Genomic DNA, 21,810 nt, shown 5'->3' with positions numbered 1-21,810 from the left:
ATTTCATCGAAAAAAAGACAAAAAATATTTTTTTGTTTTACCATTAATGTCTTCTTTTTAATTTTTAAGTGCTTATCTCTATATATAATAAAGAAGTAAAAATGGCGCGCCTGTACATTAAATATATTTACAAAATAATAATTGAGCTGGGTTTAGGAACAGTATTAGACCCCAAATCTACAAAAAAATTGTCTGTTGTCTGTTTATTCACTAATCTCCGGAACTACTGGACGGATTTGAATGAAACGTTTTTTGTTGTATAGCTGTTAAGTCTAGGCAATATCTAGGCTATATTTTATTTTGAAAATCTGGATACCTCATGAGTCTGGATATCTTAACAGCCCGTCTAAACTATCACAGATATAAATATACTGCCTTGGGGAAAATTAAATTGAATCGAATATATAAATATAGCACCTTAGTAAAAGTTGATCAACATAACAAGCATTTTCTGTCCATATAATAAAAATAAATATGGACCAGCTCATATATATATAATATATATATATATATATATATATATATATATAAGATAATGGCATCGGAATAGTTGTTATATGTGGTCAGCGTTAAATGAAATGGTTATTATTCCGACCTAATAATTTAAAATAACATAAGTTAGCAGTACCTCCAAGCGGTGCAGGCGGTAACAGTTCAGGTCTATTTTATAATGATAGGAATATTTTTGAAGACTTAGTCTAACCCCTGAAAAACAAATACTTTTTCATCTACATTACCCTCTTTTACACGAGTTCACTAACAGTATTATTATTATAATTAGCTTTACGTATCAATGCTTTAATATTTAATAATGTAGGTATATAATTATAAATATCAAGAATCAACATTTCTTACAGAAATTACGATAATGTAAAAAAACATAGAAGTCATTATAATTGTCAGTCAATTCTTTGTATTAAATGAATAATCATGTAGTTCAAGCGGGCAAAACCACGGGCGGCGGGCGGCGAAAAAACCTAAAGCATTATGACATATTTACTTATACTTAAAAAGATGCAGATAAATTAGCAAGCGATTTGAGTGTACGCAAGAGAGAATCCTCTATTAGCGACATCTGGTGGCGTGGTGGCGGTGGCGCCTTCATTACCATCTGTTACCACGTACAAAACGAATGGTTTAGCTCCCGCTGAAACAAAAACATTAATTGTTATTTTAGTATCAATTTTTGGATCGATCTATTATCTCTTTTTATTCAGTTTCACGCTATATCCCGCATTTGGCAGGGTATGTAGGGGAACATAGTGGTGGACGCTTTCTCACTTTCTTTTTTTGAGGCATTGCGGTATTGAGTGGCGGAACTCAACGCCGTGTTTTGTCTTTTCATTTTTTTTAACATTCCCAAAGTGTGGTCGAATCCTGTTGCATTTACTTTTCAATCACGCGCTTGTGCCTTTTCGCCACGACTGTCTCTAATTTCTTCATTAATAAACTAAATAGTATAATGGTATTGCCTTAAATGAGATTTTTTAAATTAGAGCCACTAGCCTTCTTGTTAAAAATAACACTGCTATTTTGATTCTTTGCTTTTGCTTGAAAACTCACTGAATTTATAATATTGATGTTTTTCGTGACATACTTATGACCTTTCATACATTAAGATACTTTGTCGTCAATAGTGTGTACACATTGTCGCTGTAGAATTCAATTAAAAAAAACAATATTCGTCATAATATAACATTTGGTTGCCTAAGAGGCAAAGTCAACTTCTGACAACTTTAACTTACATTGTACAGGGACGAATCCTAAACCACAAAACCGATCAGTGCCCACCGCAACGTTAGTAGCTACTACAACAGGGTTAGGTATGACCACGAAATCTGTAGTACATGCGGCCCCATTGGTCGCTCCCACCGCCGTACCCAGCACCGTGCCGTCCACGCCTTCCACGTCACCCGTCACGGTGAAGGAAAACACGTCGTTGGCTGCCTGAAAAATATATGAAAATTACATTTGATTGCCTTGCTTGCGTTCCTTCATATTGCTTCATGGAATTGAGCTTGAGTTAGTTCTAGAAATACATTAAAATTGTTAATGTTATGTATATTTTTTCAAAAACTGCGGTCCTACAGTTTTTATTGTTGTTGTTAAGAGTTGAAATACTAAAGGAGGAATGACTATACTACATATTTGTACAACCCAAAATCTGAAATATTCGTAAAAACTATATTTTCTTACCTGTGCATATTGGATAGTGCAATATCCTGCTTCCATTCTTATACATATTCCATAATTTAAATTGGCTATTTGCCTTGTGCCAGTTACTAAGGATGCACTCAAGAGCGTGTTAGCGGCTGCACCGTAGTTAAAACTATTAATAGTGCCCATTAACCCCGTGTAATATTGTAAACATCCGTTTGGTGCTAAAATATTTAAATACTTAAATTATTTTTAAATACCATACAAGTTTGGGTCATTCAAACTTGTATGGTATTTAAAAATATACATTTATTTATCTGTGGCTCGGTTTTCTGAACTTTTGTGCAATGGTCACTCGGGAAGAAATTAATCAAAAGTAAGAAAAATACTAAAATCAACATTGTGCAGTCATCTACAGTTAATTTCACGACGGCCATGACTTATTAGCCGTACTATAAGAACGAAATGGATGTACAAGTGTATTCTTTGTGAGTATAATTCGAGAAATATATAAGTAAAAAAATGATTATTAAAATATTAAATAAATACAAACCCAAGCCAGGACAATCACATCCCAACTGCGTAAGCCTCATATTCCATCGCCTCGTGAACGTGGTGGCCAGGGTCGCAGTCACAGTAATAGTAATAGCTGAGTTGCGATTGAAATCTACAAATAATGTTTGGCCCGTATTGTCCCCGCAGAGAATTGGCACTATAGTATTTCCACCGGTTATAGTTAGAGAATCCGTCACGCACGCACCGTCGCCATTAGGCTGGGACAGCACCATGTCCAGTAAATCTATGCGCAGCTAAAAAACGCTCGTTAAATGTTAGGATATAAAGAAAATATTATATTCTGTGCCAATTTAGAAGATTTAATTGTTTTAATCAATTCATTGTTAGGAAAGTTTCACATTAAGGCTTAAACTATTTAATCGTCTTTTGCTATACTTATAACATACTTATCGTTAAATTTTAATATTTACCTGGCAAATATTAGCGTTACATCTGTTTACAATAATAGAACACGCTGGTCCTCCCGCGTAAGCTGCTGGATATCCAGGGCTTGTAAAATAAGTGTTATTTACATTTGTTGTGGAGCCGCAAGTGCGTGAAACTGGAATGAAAATTTTTTTGTTAATAAATTTCTCTATAATTTTTTGATTAAAATATATTTTTCTATATAATTACCAATACAACATCGTCCTCGTCTCGACGCGCAAGTGCCGGTTATGGTACCATTTAGATTGTTGCATTCACGGCGAGCTAGGCATGTTCCATTCATTGTGTTAGTACTCGAACAGTCAACGTTAGCAAATCTGACAATACTTACGAAAGGAAATACTGAAATAAAAATATATTCAAATTAATATATTGTATATTTATTTAACAATATTACAATATAATATTGTTACATAATTATACAATATATATACATGGATATATAAAATGTTATAAATTGTTTAGAAAATAGTATACGTATACTAAAAAATACATTGCAATTTTAAAATACATTTGCATAGCATTTTTTCATTTCTTCGCTCTGGCACTAAGGCAAAAGCCCGGCGTTAAGTTCCGCCATTCAACGCGCAATGCCCCGAAAAATTTGGCAGAAAGTGGTGAACGGTGTTAAGACTAGGACTAGGTTCCCTCTGCCTCTACTGTATGAGTGATACAGCGTGAAGCCGATTTATTTATTTATTTATTTTTATAACTCTTAAAACACATTACATTGTTATAAATAGATTTTTATAGATAACTTACATATTCTTCCTTTTCTCTCTTCGGTTCCATCACTAATATCATAAGAGTCGTCATCTACATCATAAGGTTCATCTATATCATAAGGTTCATTAGCAGTGTCGTCTAAGACAGAATATGTCGCAACAGTTACCAGAAACGCCGCAATCAACAACCAAAAGAGCTTTTCAGTCATTTTTGATCAAATTTCACTTTGCACAAACACTAAATTAGGTCAATTTTTAAAATATATTTTATAAAATAATGAAATTCACATCTAAATCTCCAAATACAAAATGAGAGCACTTAGGTCAAGTCTACACTTATATGAAGTGTTTCATAACGGTTGTTTATTTGTGAAAAGTGTTAGGGATGTGACCGTTTTCCTATTAGCGCTAGCGGGCGACACGGTTAGCAGCTCGCAGCGATATTTAGGAAACTAGGATATATATATTTAGACGTGTTTAAATGCCTAGTCTTTTTACATATTCCGTTGCGGTTCCAGAAGTTGACAAACTTAAGTGTGCGGGCGTTGCACTCATTTTGTATGAAATGAAGTACAAGTGTAAGTTTGTAATGGTTTTTTGATAATTTAAATAATTTCCATTTTTTAATTCCTTAGCTTGTAAGTTCTCATTTTTTACCAAGTTTAATAGTTATTGGTTCACAGGCAGTAACTAAGCTTAAAAGGCAACAAAAACTACATGCCTACATGAACGTTCATATCTGTTGTATTCGTTGATTTAGTAGCTTATTTCTGGACTTCAAGAGACTGTATGCCTGGATATTAAATATTAATTTCCGCTTTCCTGCACGGGATCTCGAGACAGATGTACAGATAGACGGACACACATTCGGACAGACGCACAATAAAGTATTTTTTCAAGGGTTCCGTTTTTATATAACGGTACGGAACCTTAAACACTACACTTGTTTGAGATAATCACAAACAAAAAGAAGAAACATCATCCATTAGTCAATACAATGAAACAAATACCTATATAAACTAATAAAATATAACTAGCCGATTGGGCGGCTTCGCTTGAACTATACAAATATTTATTTTTGAAAATATTATCCGTTTGGAGGGTGAATCCTAATAAACCATGAAACACGTGTTCAAGTCTTATAAAAAATGGTGGTGATTTTAAAAAATTTCCATACAAACTTTCAACCTCTATTTCATGGCCTTAGGAGTCGAATATTCCAAATTCCCGTCTTACCGAGCACCTACGTCCTATAAGTAACTGATATGCAAAATTTCAGATTCCTAGTACTTGTAGTTTCTGAGATTTCATGATAAGTGTTTTATAGCTAACTTTTTCAATTCCACGCTATATCTCGCACATAGCGGGGTAGGCAGAGGGAGCCTGGAAACTTAGTATTAAGATACTCCAATCCCATTAAGGCACTTCCGTTCTCCACTTTCCGCTGAATTCAGGAGGCATTGCATGTTGAGTTCATTTCCTCGAGTGGGAATCGAACTCACCACCGTCGTACGGTTGTGTTTCTCTTTTTAGTAACTTAAATAAAATGAACGTATTCTGCCATCAATATTATCTAATATATGTAGGAAGACAAGCAAATAAAAAATTAAAATTTCACAGAACTAATTTTACGATAATGGTAATTAAAAGTGTTAATATAAAAAAATGGTTTTAAAATTGCTCAATAATATGAAATAGTTATCAATATTATAAGAGATCTATTGAGATTATATGAGATTTTAATTAAAATAACAATAAGTATGTTTATAACACCTTTATCAGATAAATGCTATTAAAACAGTTCTATTAATATTCTATTTGTCATTCGTGTAGTCAGTCGTGGCGTGACGTGTCGATTATTTTAAACTAAATTGAAAATTATTTTTTTGAGTTTGAATCGTCCGTACGTACTTATGTGTTCAGGAAACCACCAGATTTGAATATGCCGACGGTGCTTCAGCCGGCGCGTCTCGTGAACTGGCTGCTATTAAATGTGAATTTAATAAATATTCCTATAGTTAGGGAAGCCGCCGAAGTCGGCTAGTTTATTATAAAGTTTAACATTTTTGTTTATTTCGTCGACAATATACAAAAATTTGGAGGGCGTCGTGGTGCATGGCAGTGACTGTAACACGACCGTTACGGGATCGATCCCTACTCGGGGAAATTAATTATATTTTTAAATATTTTCATGTCGTCGCTCTGACACCTGATATCATAGATAATATATCTATATAATATGTATAAAAAATCGCATATAAAAAAATGTTCTGACAAGATTATTACCTAATATAATAAAAAGGTAAAATAAAAATACAAGATCACAGTGACTAAATTTAATTTGTTTTCAATTGAATATACCAGCAACATATTTTACATACATTAGATATTCATAATGGACAAAAAAGATAACAATTTGATTCAATTTAAGTTAGATTCGTTCATTCTCTTCGAATTTTGAATTCCTAAAACGGTTAACTTTGTAAAGAAAATGCTTAAAATATTTTTCAACCCAGAAATCCAAAGAATGAATAATTAATCTTTTTTATATTTAAAAGCTCTTAATAATGATTTTTTGTATATAAGAATAACTTAAGAAATTACTACTAAGGTATGTCGGCCACAGCACGTCACGCGGTTATCACAACCACCTTAGGTCATCTGTTTTAAAAAATAATCCTATTCAATTTACATGATAAAAATAAAACAATATATAATATACGTGTATAAAAGAAATCAAAAACATGTCATTGGTAATAAATTATTTTGTGACTTAGTCAACATATTAGTAGATATGTTAAAGTAAAATTAACTTGTAAATATAATCTACCATTCATAATTTTTTAAGGAATAATGAATAGGCACAATAAGCAAGTATAGAATAAAAGTGAGGTACAATTTTTTTCTTTACATAGAAATGTCAGCTTAAGTCAATAATATTTATTTATAAATCTTAAATATATGATTCTAAAGTATGGCATCTCCTGATGTTTATGGCAAATTAATAAAAACTACCGGTTATGTTTATACTACTTCGTTTATAAGTATGTATATCTATATTACACTGAAAGATTTAATGATTGAATTGACAGGTAAGAAATTGACAAGATAATTTTTCGGATTATTTAAAACATAATAAATACGTCTTTTAAGTTTAATTTTGAAAAATATTATTTTATCTTATTTGGTATATAATTAAAACAAAAACTTCGTATTCATAACAATTTACCGTAATAATGCTATTATTGACTCTGTTACTTGTTACTGTTATTTTAAAATTATACATAGAAGGGAAACGATACCAGTTAACGAAACCAGAAGAATATTTTGTAAGCCCTAAACATACACTTTCCTTATGATTATTTATATTGTTACCGAATATATTGAATACTGTCAGTACTCTTCAATTACTCTTTAATAAAAAAAAATATATAATTTCCTTTTTATGGTTAATTCCTTTGTGATAAGTATCGATTATTAGAATTAATCTAAAAATTAAACTTTCATTGTCGAATAAAGAAGAATATAAATATTTATTTTTCTATTATGGTTTTTAGAATTCGTATTGTATTAAAAATTAAACATAATTATACCATTATTAATACACAAAGATATTAAGTCTATTATTCACTAAAAAAAACAAGTGGTAATATTCGTTCATGAATTACATACCTAAATAAAAGCTCTATATGTAAAGTTCTTTTTATTTATATTCCAATATATTATTAAAAAAAAATAATTACAATAGAATAGAAATTACTAACATACCTATTAAATGCAAAGAAAGAGTGGCAAGACTAAAATTCATCAGGTTCGAGATTATTTTTTAAAATTAACGACACACACGTAGCAGGCGGAAAATTGAAATTAGTTTTTTTTTTCATTATTTGGATAAAATTATGATGTGAAACATTGTAATAAATAATCAACTTCTTTACAGATATGTACATAAAAAGCGGAAACGTGCATAAAGTTATATTAAAGACATTTATTATATTTATAATTAGAATAAGTATAATATTTGCTTTCACTAAAAGTAGGCACAACTTACATTATCTCGAAACTAGTGACTATTTGTGATGGCAATTGTGACAAAAATATACACATAATAAAATTGTTAAAAATTATTATTAATTTTGTCTTGTCTACTTAAGGCACTCTTAGTTTTAATATATTATGTATTTATGTAGTTTCTTGTAAATTTGATACAATGGACGGAGGCAATAAGGCTAGCTGGATTTTATACGTATATAGATTACTTCTTAAAGTACTAAAGCATTTTTTAATAAAAAATATTATATACTTTAAAAGTTTTGTTGTATTTTAATCAAATAGAATGTGCTTTTGAATTAAGCGTGAACTCTAAAATATATTTGTTTATTCCAATTTAAATGTGATTGGCGATTAAATATTTGGTGAAAAGTTATATTGGAAGTGATGATTGTGCTTAAAAAACAACAAAAACTGTTATAAGTCGAGACTAGAAAGTGTACAGCTACGATTTTGAATAGAACGACCTGAAGCTAGTGTTAGTGTTATAAAAATTGTTTGCTAATTTGTGAAACTTTAACAAATATAAATATTATATTCTTGATATGAATCAATACGAAAAAGCGAAATTATCTACCATTGTTGAAGAATGTCTGTTTTTATAAAAAAATAAAACTAAAAAATCAGGTCGTTATATTCAAAAACGCTTTCGTAAATTAAAACTAATGTCTAACGCTTAAATGTAATATTTTCAATGTCGTTAACATAAAAAATATGTATAATATCTTGGATATTCCTTGCTTTCTTAATATTATTTAATCTTACAATAAATTAATCATATCTAATGAATACTTAGAGCTTTTACGACGTGGTGTATTTGTGACCCTCAATAGCTACTTCAATGAGCAATAAATGTATGTTATGGACAAGTTTTTAAAATGAAAATGTAACTAGGTATATAACAATATTGTTTTTTTAAGTATTTTTATTTAAAATCTAAACTTCTCATATTACGGTTAAAATATTTATTGGTACGTTTAAACACTAGCCAGGCCTGGGCCAGTGTCCTCAAGCTCCAATCTTTTACAAAAGTTTTTAGAATTTACACGCTTGCAAGTTAGGCATGGGCGTTATCGTTTTTTTTCGATAACGGTTATGTAACCGATATATGGTTTTCATAACGATATCAAAAACGGTTTTCAGATATCGATATTGACAATACCGTTTACAAACGTTAAATCATTTTTAACGATATAAAATGAAGGCAAATTGACATTAAACGCTGGTTGCGTTTTTTAAAAGTATTATGAATATAAAATAAATCACCAAGTATACAGAGAGATGAGAGACTTTACGCGACATTTTTAAGAAAAAAATTATGTCTATATACACTAATATATTTAAGCTATACACTAACACTAATTAACTTTAAACTATATAGAAATTGTTGTTAAAAAAAAGTATATACACACACTGAAATGCACAATTTTTAAGGAAACCTCGTCCGCAATACGTATCGCAAAGGACTAAATACAATACTGAACTATTTCTAAAATATTAAAAATTTGAAAATAAATTTCAAATAAGCATTTGTCACTTAAAAACAAACGTTTAGAATTTAAAAGTCGAATCCACTCAAGTGTGAAAATAATATGAATATTTTAACCAAATTTCAACCTTATTCCCATTATATAGAAGTTCTTTTTTGTAACGTAAAGTAATAATATCTTATAGATGCAAGTTATCGGATATTCGCTTCATTTCTTTTACACTCGTGAGAAACATATAGTTAGAAAGAGAGGTAGTTACTTAGTTCGTGTTATGCGAAGTTTTCGTTTTTCGTTTTCGTTGCGATAGTTGCTGTGTGTGATTTTAAGTTTTAATACGCATCTGATAGTAGACAAGTTTCTATGATAACGGTTTTTTAGAAACAGATATCGATATGGTATGGTTTCGGCATCGTATCGGTTACAAGTTACGTTTTGTTATATCGAACTCATCCCTATTGCAAGTGCGTTAGTGGACGGGACATGGTTGTCGAAGTTATTTCAGTTCTTTGCATTAGACTTGACATATTATAAAAGAGCGCAAAATTCGGCCGAGAGTCAGTTAACGTAAGTTATTATATATTTATATAAAACATTAGTAAAATAACCATGAAATACTGTGATATTACTGAATTAAATATATCAAATTAATAAAATTTGCATATTGAAATAAACTAATATATTTTTTGAAGTTATCATGGTTTTTTAACTTTATTTATTCTTACTAACAAGGAAATAAAACTTGTCTTGGCTTGTGACACGTTTGTACTGGTGGAAGTTTGCCGAGGCTTGCCCAGCGTGTAAGCGTACTATAACATATTTATTAATAGCAAATAAAAACAAAATTATGGGAATATCTACTTCTGTCTTCATTGTCGTCATTAACGTTATTTTATTTAAATACATTATTTAAATAAAATAGAGTTAATGATACAGTATAATGACATAACATATTAATTAGCGAGGTGTCACAAAACATAACGCCTTATTAAAAATAATTGTCATTTTTAATGTACATAAATATTTATAAAATACTTATCTATACAATTACATATTTTGGGATCTTCAATAGATGACTCTGTGCTAATAATTTACAGTAATAATTAAGTATGTAGATATGTAAAGCGATTTCCTTGGTAATGATTGTACCTTTTGTGCTTTTTAAAATCATTATAATTAATTTACATTATGGTTAACTGTGGATTTGCATCGCTACATGTTCACAAATTAACTCTTAATTTATGTGTAACCTCATTTTGTTTATTACTTCTACTATATCGCAAGCAGATACAAATGTTGTCCATCTATTCCTTTAATATGTAGAAATGTCGTGGTTGCGCCCTTCGCCGTGAAATCACAGTACGCCGTAGAATGTGTCCATGAGGCTAGACTCCAGATCGCAATCTAGAAAGAGGTTTTCGGTACACTCTTCCTGAAAATTAATAATAGTTAATTTAACAAATAGCTTACTGGTAAGAGGATTTTGAAATTTCTACAATTTCAATTATAATATTTTAGTGTTGGTATTGTATTTAATTAAAAAGATAAAAAAAAATTACATATTAGGGTCCTACCTCAAAAAGAAAATACGGAACACTTATAGGATCACTTTATTGTCCAATTTTATTGTCTGTTCGTCTGTCAAGAGCATTTATCTCGAGATTGCACAGATGTATCAATTCAATCTGAATTTAATATCAAATGTTCAGATCTACTATCCTTTAGACCATAAAAAAATCAAAGACGTCTATGAATCGTTTTTCCTGCATTTTCATCAGCTTCACGCTGTATCCTCATATGCTACATGGGGGATGCAGAGGGTAGGCAGAGGGAGCCGAAGACATTCTGCTCCTCACTTACTACTATTACCGCAGAATTCTGGAGGCATTGCGTGTTGAGTTGCGGAACGGAACACCGTGCTTTGCCGATGAATATTTCATTAGCCCGAGTGAGAATCGAACCTGTCGCGTTTTCAATCACAAGCTTGTGCTCCTGACTAAATCATAATATTCCTTGATTTAAAAATTTAATTAAAGAACAACATACTTGAGATGGTTGAGGCGTGGATGCCTGGTCCTCGCCTCTCCTCGGGTGTCATTTAGAGGTTTTGGGCAGGTGCCGCTTCATGTGCAGCGCGAGGTGATCGGAGCGCGCGAAGGAGCGCTCGCACACCGCACACTTAAACGGCTTAGCGCCTGTATGCTTGCGGTAATGACGCGTCAGCTCGTCGGACCGGGCGAATCTCCATTCACACTCCGGCCACTGGCAAGTATAAGGTTTCTCTCCTGCGAATACAAATATTCCACTCGTATCGGCAAACGTCTAAACGCATACCATTCGCGTTTTGCAATTGTAGGTATATTCTTTAGTTAGTTATTTTATTCTCGTTAAGTCGTTATATAAAAGTTGTTAGTTGTCAATTATATACTTCCTTTTTGGTTTTAATTTGTTAGATAGTTCAAGAAGAGAATGAAGAAGAATTTACTTATGTCGCTGTAAATTAATTGTACTTAAAAAATCTCCCCATTTCACAATTAAGTTTTTGCCTTGAAAAACTATCCTAACTTCAACTTTGTTTTATATTAGTAATAATTTATTAAAAAATAAAATACGAGAAGATATTGTCGCAAATGCAGCTTCTGTATAGTATTCGCAGAGCACGTAATTGTTTTTAACTATAGGGATGAATACTTCACCTGTGTGTATCCTTTGATGAGCTTTTAGGTGCGAGCTTTTTGTATAGACCTTGCTACAGCCTGAAAATTGATATTTTTTAAAATTATTTTTTTCGTTTATTTTGGTAATCATTGAGACTTGGAGAAATGAAAATTTCGATGTAGTCATTTATACAGGGTGGAAGAGGCAGCGCTTCTTTTATTGAAACTGCATATAGGGTAATATATTTCCAACCCACACCTAAGAAATTAATCAAGGTACCTCAACAGTTTGGACGTAGGATTTTTTTTTCATTTCCTGATTTTTATCCATACCTGTATTTCGTGTGACGCACACATACGTATGCGACGTTTCCGATTTGACATGTAAGTGTGTGCGTGCCTATGTTATACTTTACAGATGGCGTTTTATTTTAAAACGATAATTTTATTATTTATTTTGTTTGAAAAAATAACTTTTTCATTTTTGGGAATTACTTTTTTTCCCGAATTATATTAGGCTTTTATAGAGTAGTCAAAACTGTGGTTTCATTTAAAGTGGTGCTGACAATTCCACCCTGTATAATGTTTTAGTTTAACCAGTGTGCGAAAACAATGCCAACTACAATTGGATAGGTACACCTAATACTTAATAAATAGCATAAGCGGGCGAAACCGCGACGATTGATGGCCCGCTAGTTATTAATACGAACCTATTCGAAATAAACATTTCTCGTTGTGGGTTAGAATTATTCTCACAGGAATAAATCGATTTATATTTAAATTATTTTAGTACGATATTTATATTTCAATTATTTTCATATATTTAGTCCTCTCTATAATTAGCGTTATGTCTCTATAATTAGCGGAACGCGAAGAATGTAGAAGGTATCCCTCTGGCTCTGCCCCTCCTCGACACTTAGTGTCTACTGAAAATAACGAATAAACAATATATTTCTACCTATAAAATCACAATGATGCACTCTTCTTTTCTCCAATTCAGGATTGTTGCGTCTATTGTACTTGACGGAGGGAGGCGCCAGGCGCGGGTGGATGGCCGCGTGCGGGTGCACAGGCGAAGGAGCAGGCGCCGGCTGCGGCGCCATTTGCAGCGACTGCGGCATGGCCTGCCATCATAATAACATTACAGTTACATTTATTAATTCTCAGACATTTTATTCATCATATTAGAATCATATAAATCAAATCAACTTCACGCAGTATCCCGCACAAGGCAGTTAAGAAACTCCGTTCCTCACTTTCTGCCGAATTCTGGAACTCAACGCCGCGCTTTGCCTCGACACCATTGCGAAGAAATTTAAATAAATATTCATGTCCTGGAGTAGGGATCGAACTCGTAATCAGTCGAGTTTACTGTCAAACTTTTTGCCCCTGCGCCACGTTTGGCCTCAGGATTAGATGCATATATAGGAAATAAATCCTTAAGATTTTTACCTGTGGATGATGGTGAGTTTGAGGTAAAGGATGTGGTGGTACATGCGGTGCACGCAGCAGCGGCGGCGGGTGGTACGGCGGCGGCGGAGTGCGACGCGGTCCACCCTGCAGATAACAACAATACGTTCTACCTTGTATGAAATTATTGTTAATACTCTTAACATTTTTGTTCATTTTATATCGCAGATCTTATTTAAAATATTCATAATTTTTTAAATTAATATAATTATATTATCATGATTTAAAATCTTTTTAAAAATACTAAAGTTATCACTTTAACATTTTAGGACCAAATTCGCACATGAACAATTACAATCGCGTGCATCAGATGGTACCATCATACAATCGCAAAGCAGCAACAATAATTAAACATTATGACTACCTGCATAGAGTTCCCCGGGCTGCCCTGGTCGGAGCCGGGCGGCGTCAGGGGAGACATATACACGAGCCTCGATTGGGGGTATTTCGAAAACGGTGTCACTGGCTGTTGCTGCGGTTGATGCTGAAGTGGCTGCGGGTGAGCGTACGTGGGCGGAGCGCATAGCCTTTCCGTCTTGATTTCCAGCGGACTGAGTAGAGGTGTAGCGCACTCTTCAAGAAGTGCATCGTCAGCTTCAAGTTTAACATGGGTGGCCCCCAATGGGGCAAGCATATTGGCATTCTCAGGATCGATGTTCCTGATGGAAGACGCGATGTCCTCCCACAGGGCGGGACGGAGGAAGGCATCGTCGCGCGAGCTAGTTCCACCGTCGAAAAGGTCCATGTGGGCGGGCGCGAGAGAAGCGCCCTCTTGCTTGTACAGCAGTGACTCTAGCTCAGATGTCTGTAAAAGATAACCTTATTTATACTATTACGTAAATTAAATTTATTTATGGGTATATATATGTACCTACATATATATCGCTTCACGCAAATGCAAGAAAAGCAGAGAGACCCTCACTGGGGTTAAGATATTCCGTTCCAATTAAGACATTTCCAAACTAAATTCAATTTAAACTGAACGCCACGCTTTGAAAATATTAAATACAAAATTTTAAAATACTAAATATATAATTTCCTAAAGTCGGAATCGAACCCGCAACCTATCGTGGTTACAGTCGTACGTCTGTGTCCCAGCGGCACGACTGGGCTCTAATTTCATTTTATTTCTGAAAGCCAAAATTTATTATCTTGATATAAATGTCACGCATTCAAATATTACTACGTATATATTGAGATTTATTCTAAGGAATGTTTCAAGAAATTTATAATGCAAATCCTTTGATCAGTAAAACCAATCCCATGAGGCAGCGTATTTTAAGAGGACAGCTTCAGATTTTAAGTAAAATTCTAAGGTTGAGATTGTAACAAAGACATTCTTGTTATTTGAAATCGATTCTACTTCTGATAATGCCATGAGTATAATATTATTGTACATTTTATATTCCTAGTTATTATCACGTTATAAAAATAAACAGTTAAATATAAAAAAAATAAATGTAGGTCAAAACGCTACAGGTCTAGATATGCTCTATGCACATAACTAGAATAAAATTTAAAAACTTTTCAAAAATTATATACATTTCCAAAAATATGAAAGATATGAAGACGCCGATGTCGCTGTCTCCAACTTCTCTACAGTGTGGACAGAGCAGTTCTGCATTAGCATACAATACGGTGCGCCCACACGCGGACGCAGGTGATGAGACGCACGCTTTAAGAATTGCTTTTATAAATCGCTAACATTGCATGTATGACATTTTAGTCCACTTTGAACTCTCTTGAGAATAGAGATGGAAATAGTACTTTGATGATAAACCAGGGACGTTTATGTAGATAAGCGTTTAGGTGTATGGTGCAATAATATATTTTATATTTTGTTAGTTCTTAAGTTATAGTACAGTATGTTTACAATTTTTATTTTTTAGTGTCGCGTTGTATCCTGCACACAGCTGGAGCGTAGGCAGAGGGAAACTAGTGTTAAGAAATTCCGTTCCCCAATATTACGATATACGAACTCTGGAGGTATTGCGTGTTGAGTGGCGGTACTGAAGACACCAGAGCGTAGAAATGGAAATATTCATTTCCTCGAGTGGGAATCAAACCCACAAACTGTCGTGTCACACTACGTGCCCCGGCCTCTAACAATATTATATTTCCTATACCTAGTACATTTCTAAATTTACTCCATTAAAGTACTTAACTATACGACATTTCATACATAATTTCTTAATACAATTCAAACACTTTCCTTGAATTAACCTCTTTATTAATTAACTAATCTATTAGTAATATGCAACGCACGGGCAGCAACACAACGCAGCCTTAGTAAAATAGCGTTTAATTTGAAACTATTATTGAGTAAATATCAGATCAACCTGCGCCGGCGCAGCTGAGATCGGTAACCCTTTGCGCAGTGGAACCTCCTTGGTAGTGGTGTTGCAAGCGTGCCGGACCGCGCGAATTCCTTCTTTGACCTTTGCGGATCGAAACGATTGCAGCAACGTCTCCTCCACCAGCTCGACAAGCTTAGGCGGTTGCAACATAGATTATATATCTTATAGATCGACCAGCCTTTGTAACGCTAACTCCTATCTAAAATCTCCTTTTTCTGTCTTATTTAAAGAGAATGTGATTCATTATATAGTATATTAACTTGTCATTTAGTAGGAAATATATTAAGGAATTATTTAAAGTTATATTTAAGGATTATTATAACAGAAATTATAATATTTTATTATATCTACTTCTCGACTTAGGAATCTGTATGCGGTTGTTGGCTACCTAAATGCGCTTTGATAAAGGTCACATCTGGATAGTGAAACATTGAGTTATTTACATCCATACCCATATTATAAATTCGTAAGTAACTTTGTCTGTCTGTCTGTCTTTTACGTAATCAGGGCCAAACCGCTAATTTAATTGTGATAAAATACTCATATAGAGATACTTGAAGGTCTCGGGATGAACATAGGATACTTTTTTTCTCATATTTGTAATATTTTCGATATATACCAATATATTAAAATACTTATTAATTTGACATGCAATTTATTCCTCCATGTTAATAACAAGCGTCACTATGCGACCGTTGCTAAGCAACGTTTGTTGTTAGACGCAAAGTTTGTTGTTAGAAAACGTCACTTTACCTCACGTTTTAGCTATTGAAAAATTAAAATATAAAATAAAAACAACATTAAAAAAAATAGAGAAATTTATTTATAATATGTGGAGATAGCCTGGTTTACAAAGTATCTTAATGCAAACCTTTTCATATAATTTTACTCGACTAAGCCCCAAACATACAAACTTTCACATTTTATAATATTAATATGATAATTAATAACTCGTTAAAATTTAGTTTGTTAAGTCGAAAATATAGCAGATTTAAAGTGTACTCAAAACAAAACGAATGTGAAAAATTATCTAACTTTATAAAGTAATTATAATTTTAAAAAGTAATAATATTAAGTGAGGCTGTCGTGGTGCAAGGCGTGGGTTCGATTCCCACTCGAGGGAATGAATTATTATTTATTAATATTTTAATTCGAGAGTTCCGCCAATCAACGGCAATACCTCGAAAATTGGGAGGAATGTGGGGAACGGAGTGCCTTACACTAGGTTCCCAAAATGCGGAACACAGCGAGAAGCTGAAAAAATATATAAATCAGAATACTAAAAAAAAATAATGAATTGTTTTCAATTACATATCATAATAAAGATATCCAAACATTTTTATAGCCCTCAGACCGTTCTTCTCGAATTTCCTCTCTTAGATGAATTAAGCGATGACTGCAATGGCAGTACCTAACACATCAACACTTACCAGACTGCAGAATTAATTTAATTATTTATAAATAAAAACTTCTAATAATAATATATCTAACAATGACGTTAATTTTATTATACTTTAAAAGTAATATAAAGATTGTAGAGAAAACCGTACGTTTGCGTAAAAATATGAATGATTGGCCGTCTAAGATAATTGTGTATTTAGTACTACTACAATTGCGTTGTGACGCCTCTCGTATTTCAACCAATGGCGCAGTAATTGTTGACGTAGTAGTGCCTTTTATCAGTACAGGTAGTTAGGTTTTGATCTAGTTTCAATTTTTTATCGACGTATCAAATTTTATCGTTCGCTTTTGCAGATAAGTTCAAAGAAAATTGTAAATAAATTTTGTTTCTAATTACAATTGTAAATGAAGTTTGTTGAATTATTTGTTTTCGTGTTCAACGTGTTAATAGAAAACATATAATATAAGAAAAAAATAGGTAGAGGCAGCAAAAATTGTAACACTTTTTAGGTATCAAAGATTGTTTGTTATCTACACAGTAAATAAGTAATAAAAAATATCTATTAAAATTCTTACTATAAATGTGTAAGTTGTGTGATTTACTAAAATTTATAAAAACCCTTTTTTTTAGATTCACCCTTATGTATGTAAGTGTGTAAAAGAGTAGGCAAAGATTTCCCCTAAATTCTGGAGGCATTACGTGATGAGTGGCTGCACTCAACGCCACGTTTTGCCTCGACACCAGAGCGAAGAAATGAAAATATTCAACATTTAATTTCCTCCAATGGGAATCGAACTCACAACCTGGCGCGTATACTATCACACGCTTGCGCCCCTGCTCCACTACTGGCCTTAAACATATTACACATAAAATATCTACTAATATTATTTATTTAGAGTTATTCAAATTACCTTAAAACCACAGATCACAAGCACCACAGATAATTATTGAAAATTAACAAATCTATCAACTAGTAGGGTAGATATCATTCAATTCCAATTATAAAGCACAAAAAAGGTATAAGTCCATAAAACGTTTGTCCCCAACAAAAAGCTTTCCGAGTTTCCGCTGCCATTTCTACGTGGCCACCAATCACGGACGGGTCGCGTGACGCGTGGCAATATATGAAAGTAATTTTCTCTTGCTTTTATAAATGCCTGCTCTTGTTGCTGGGACTCGGAAAAAAGGGGCATAGGCAGTCTAGCTTGTTACTAGGCTAGCTCAGATAAGATATACTTTAATAGGTAAGATGTTATTAACGAGATATGAGTCGTGCCTTCTATAATTATTTGTTTGCTTATAGTTAATAATAATAATAATATAAAAATACTGTGCAACAGGCGACCTTATCGCTGAAATAGAAATTAGTAAATAACTAAGTATATATGTAAATAATAAACATATACAAAGATATAAATATACTAAGATATAACATATTTAAACATTTGATTGTAGAAAAATCTTAGAGCTTATGTTATAAGTCTAGAGAAGTTTTCCGTACCTCACCAAACTTATGTATCTTATGTTATTTTAACAAATAGTAAGTATATGTAGATACCTAAGATATATAAACAACAAGAAACCCGCTCGCGGCTTCGCCCGCGAGAAATTAACAATTATCTATATATTTACTAAATTTCTTTCATGTTCTAAAAACATTTTCATTTTAAACAAAACATATAATGAAAACTTAAGTTTCAAGCAATTGAATAGAACAATTATTTTGTAGAAATTTTGTCGAATATTTATGAACTGATTTAAATTAGGGAAAGTTTGCCAAAATATAACAACGAAAGCTGCATATAAATTGATTAAGCTGTTTCTGACATCAGCCGATCTCAGATAAACAGACAAACAGGACACACAGACAAATCAAATTTTTAGAAACCAATGTTTTTTGAGTTCTATTACATTGACAAAAGCCCCTAATTACATTGACATAAGTTTTTCTTATATATCTTCCACGTACAGACAGCGATTTATTAAGTTATCTTGGGTCAAAAATATATGTGTAGATACAAAAGTACTAAATAATATTAGACAAAAATAATATAAAATGTCAAATACAATGAAATATTATTTAATGAATTTAAAATAGTATATACAGGTATATTTTAAAATAATATGTGTGGTCCCCATTTTGATAATATGCTCTGGTAAGGCATTAAAGCAGCCTCATCCCGTTATAGCATTGTTTAAACAGCACGTCCGCGTCGGCCCGTGCCGACGATCCATTTCCATAATTCAACTGGACACCCACGCTACAAGTAACTCATTCTTCAGTACACATTGCGAACATTATTTACATTTGTAAAACCATATTCTCTGTCTCCGCTTCTAAGTATGGCGGTATAAGATTCAATTTGCAAATAGAAACTGGGTACGACATGACATAGGTGTCATGAAGCGATGCCGGAGGTAGTCCGTAATATCCTATTCTAAATTAACTTTAAATATATAAGTATAATCATCATTTTTAAGCACACAAAGAAAGGAATGTATATAAGGTCTAAAACTTTTATTTTTTATTATTATAGCTTAATTATGTTTTATGATTATTAATGAAATAAAATATTAAATACACATGTAACAGTTACTATTTATTCAACTAATTGAATTCTGCATTAGCTTGTCAAGAAAAAGAAAAATAAAAAATGTATAGTCTACTAGTACTCTATTATATTTTTCGACTATAATACGAGTAGATTATGAGCAATCAAATTTTATAATAAAAAATGAACATTATGAAGCAATGGTCCTTGCGGGGCTGGGCGGCGTTGGGCGGGCGGCGATCGATAGTTAACGCCGCCCACTCAAAGAAGGGCCGCCTATCAACTAGTTTTTGTTATGCTTGAAGATTACTAAAACTGACTTTCAAAAACTTATTACGCAAAAAATATTTAAATAAGTACTGTAAAGTAATTAAATAAATTCAGGTTTTTCTTTTTTCTACGTTCTATCTTTTTTTGATTATTTTTTTTGTTCGTTCATATCTACATGATATGTATTAAATATAAACCCAATTTTTGTTTTTATCTGTAGAATCAATTAAATATACAACAAAAAGAAGTGAAGACATAAAAGGAAAAATACATTTCTAGATAACAATTTTTAATACTCCAGAGCAATGAAATATGAAGTTTAATGAAGCGCAACGCAAACCTGTCACACTAATAAAATAATTTCCACATTAACTACCACTAAATAGAGGAGAAAAAGACGTTGTAATTCGAGTAATGTTTGCTTTTCCCATAATTTTTGGTAAACGACGGGTCGAGGGTGGCGTTGGGAAGTCAAAAAATGAATTGACAGTAAATGTTACGTAAAGGATCCCCTTTTTGGGGACTGTTGGATGGGTCGCATTATAATGTAATTACGTATTAATATGATACATTTTAATATGTGGCTGTGTAATGTGTGTTTTTATAATTTTTTTACGATTTTTTACTGAGAAATAAAATAATTTATATTAAAAGTTAAAGTATGTGTTCAGCGTCACATCAGCAGGGTAGTCTTAGGGAATCTAGTGTTAAGATACTCCGTTCAACATTTTCAGCTGAAATCTGCTGAACTCAACGCCGCGCTTTACTGATACCATAGAGAAGAAATGAAAATATTAAATATTTTATTTCCTTCAATATCTATATATATAAAATCGAAAGGTCACTCACTCATCACGAAATCTCAGAAACTACAAGTGCTAGGAATCTCAAATTTTGTATAGGAGTTACTTATAGGATGTAGGTGCTCGGAATTTGTAATATTCGATTTCTAAGGGGTTATTTTTGGGGTTAAAAGTTTGCATGAAACTTCGTTACTACAAATGATAGGAGTCTCAAATTTTGCATGGACGTCACTTATAGGTTGTAGGTACTCATGGAGACAGAAATTAATAATAAAGTAGTTCACGCAGGCGAAGCCGCGAGCGGGCCGCTAGTAAGTAATAAATAAATATATATATTTTTTCTTAATGCAAAGGTCAACAACAATAATATATAAGCAACTTATATTTCAATAGCAATATTTAATAAGTAGTCAGTCACAGTTCACGGCATGCTTCCAAAGCTGCATGAGCGCTCCCCGGGCGTCGGTTAGCGGCCGGAGCACGCGCGCAATTACAACACAATGCATTCCACGCTAGAAACCTTTATATCTATATTACCGGTATTATCTCTACATCATTTAGTGCATTTCATACGATGAATACTTGTATGGGCTTTCTTTTTATTATTAGGTAGGTATCACGCTGTATCCCGCGCTTAGCTGGGTAGACACTCCGGTTCCCACTTGTGGCGGAATTTAACGCCGGGCTTTTGCCTTGGTGCAAGAGCAGAGATATGAAAATATTTAATAAATAATAATTCATTTGTAAGTGAGGCAACTTACGACCTCTTAGTGGTATCAAAATTTAATGGCTCTTTACTTTTCGAAATCGTTTTTAAAAGCTACAAAGTTAAGGAATCATTTCTATTCGTATATTTCTGATATCTATGTTATAAAAAT

The 21,810-nt window shown here is 32.6% G+C and overlaps 2 protein-coding genes across 2 annotated transcripts in view; both read right to left on the bottom strand.

Moving 5' to 3' along the window:
• Positions 1–16: 16 nt before the first annotated feature.
• On the bottom strand, positions 17–4,924 carry LOC146526941 (uncharacterized). Its single transcript, XM_085205782.1, has 7 exons — positions 3,922–4,924; positions 3,349–3,501; positions 3,144–3,274; positions 2,711–2,966; positions 2,197–2,381; positions 1,746–1,947; positions 17–1,147 (listed from the first exon to the last, which is right to left on the bottom strand). The coding sequence occupies exons 1-7, from the start codon at positions 4,091–4,093 to the stop codon at positions 1,026–1,028; spliced, it is 1,221 nt and encodes a 406-aa protein (XP_085061908.1). The 5' UTR covers positions 4,094–4,924; the 3' UTR covers positions 17–1,025.
• Positions 4,925–5,410: 486 nt separating this feature from the next.
• Positions 5,411–21,810, bottom strand: part of LOC146526939 (uncharacterized) — a 52,319-nt gene continuing 35,919 nt past the window's right edge. The window contains exons 3-8 of the mRNA XM_085205784.1: positions 13,913–14,353; positions 13,531–13,635; positions 13,037–13,202; positions 12,118–12,177; positions 11,468–11,706; positions 5,411–10,853 (exon numbers count right to left, since the gene is read on the bottom strand). Of these exons, the coding sequence (XP_085061910.1) occupies positions 11,516–11,706; positions 12,118–12,177; positions 13,037–13,202; positions 13,531–13,635; positions 13,913–14,353 (963 nt within the window). The 3' untranslated portion in view covers positions 5,411–10,853; positions 11,468–11,515. The remainder of the gene's footprint in view (positions 10,854–11,467; positions 11,707–12,117; positions 12,178–13,036; positions 13,203–13,530; positions 13,636–13,912; positions 14,354–21,810) is intronic.

This window comes from Heliconius melpomene, chromosome 21, assembly GCF_056956725.1.
Source record: "Heliconius melpomene rosina isolate 202511_hmr_F chromosome 21, ASM5695672v1, whole genome shotgun sequence".
In the NCBI taxonomy this organism is placed as follows: domain Eukaryota; kingdom Metazoa; phylum Arthropoda; class Insecta; order Lepidoptera; family Nymphalidae; genus Heliconius; species Heliconius melpomene.
This window is presented reverse-complemented; position numbering and strand designations above follow the sequence as displayed.

What these genes read in the sequence shown, in the direction of transcription:
- LOC146526941 (XM_085205782.1), bottom strand. Translation starts at nt 4,093, where the DNA reads ATGACTGAAAAGCTCTTTTGGTTGTTGATTGCGGCGTTTCTGGTAACT. An exon ending in GCACTATCCAATATGCACAG is followed by an intron (nt 1,948 to 2,196) that starts GTAAGAAAATAT and finishes TATATTTTTCAG; the next exon opens with GCAGCCAACGACGTGTTTTC. An exon ending in AGGATTCGTCCCTGTACAAT is followed by an intron (nt 1,148 to 1,745) that starts GTAAGTTAAAGT and finishes TTTTTGTTTCAG; the next exon opens with CGGGAGCTAAACCATTCGTT.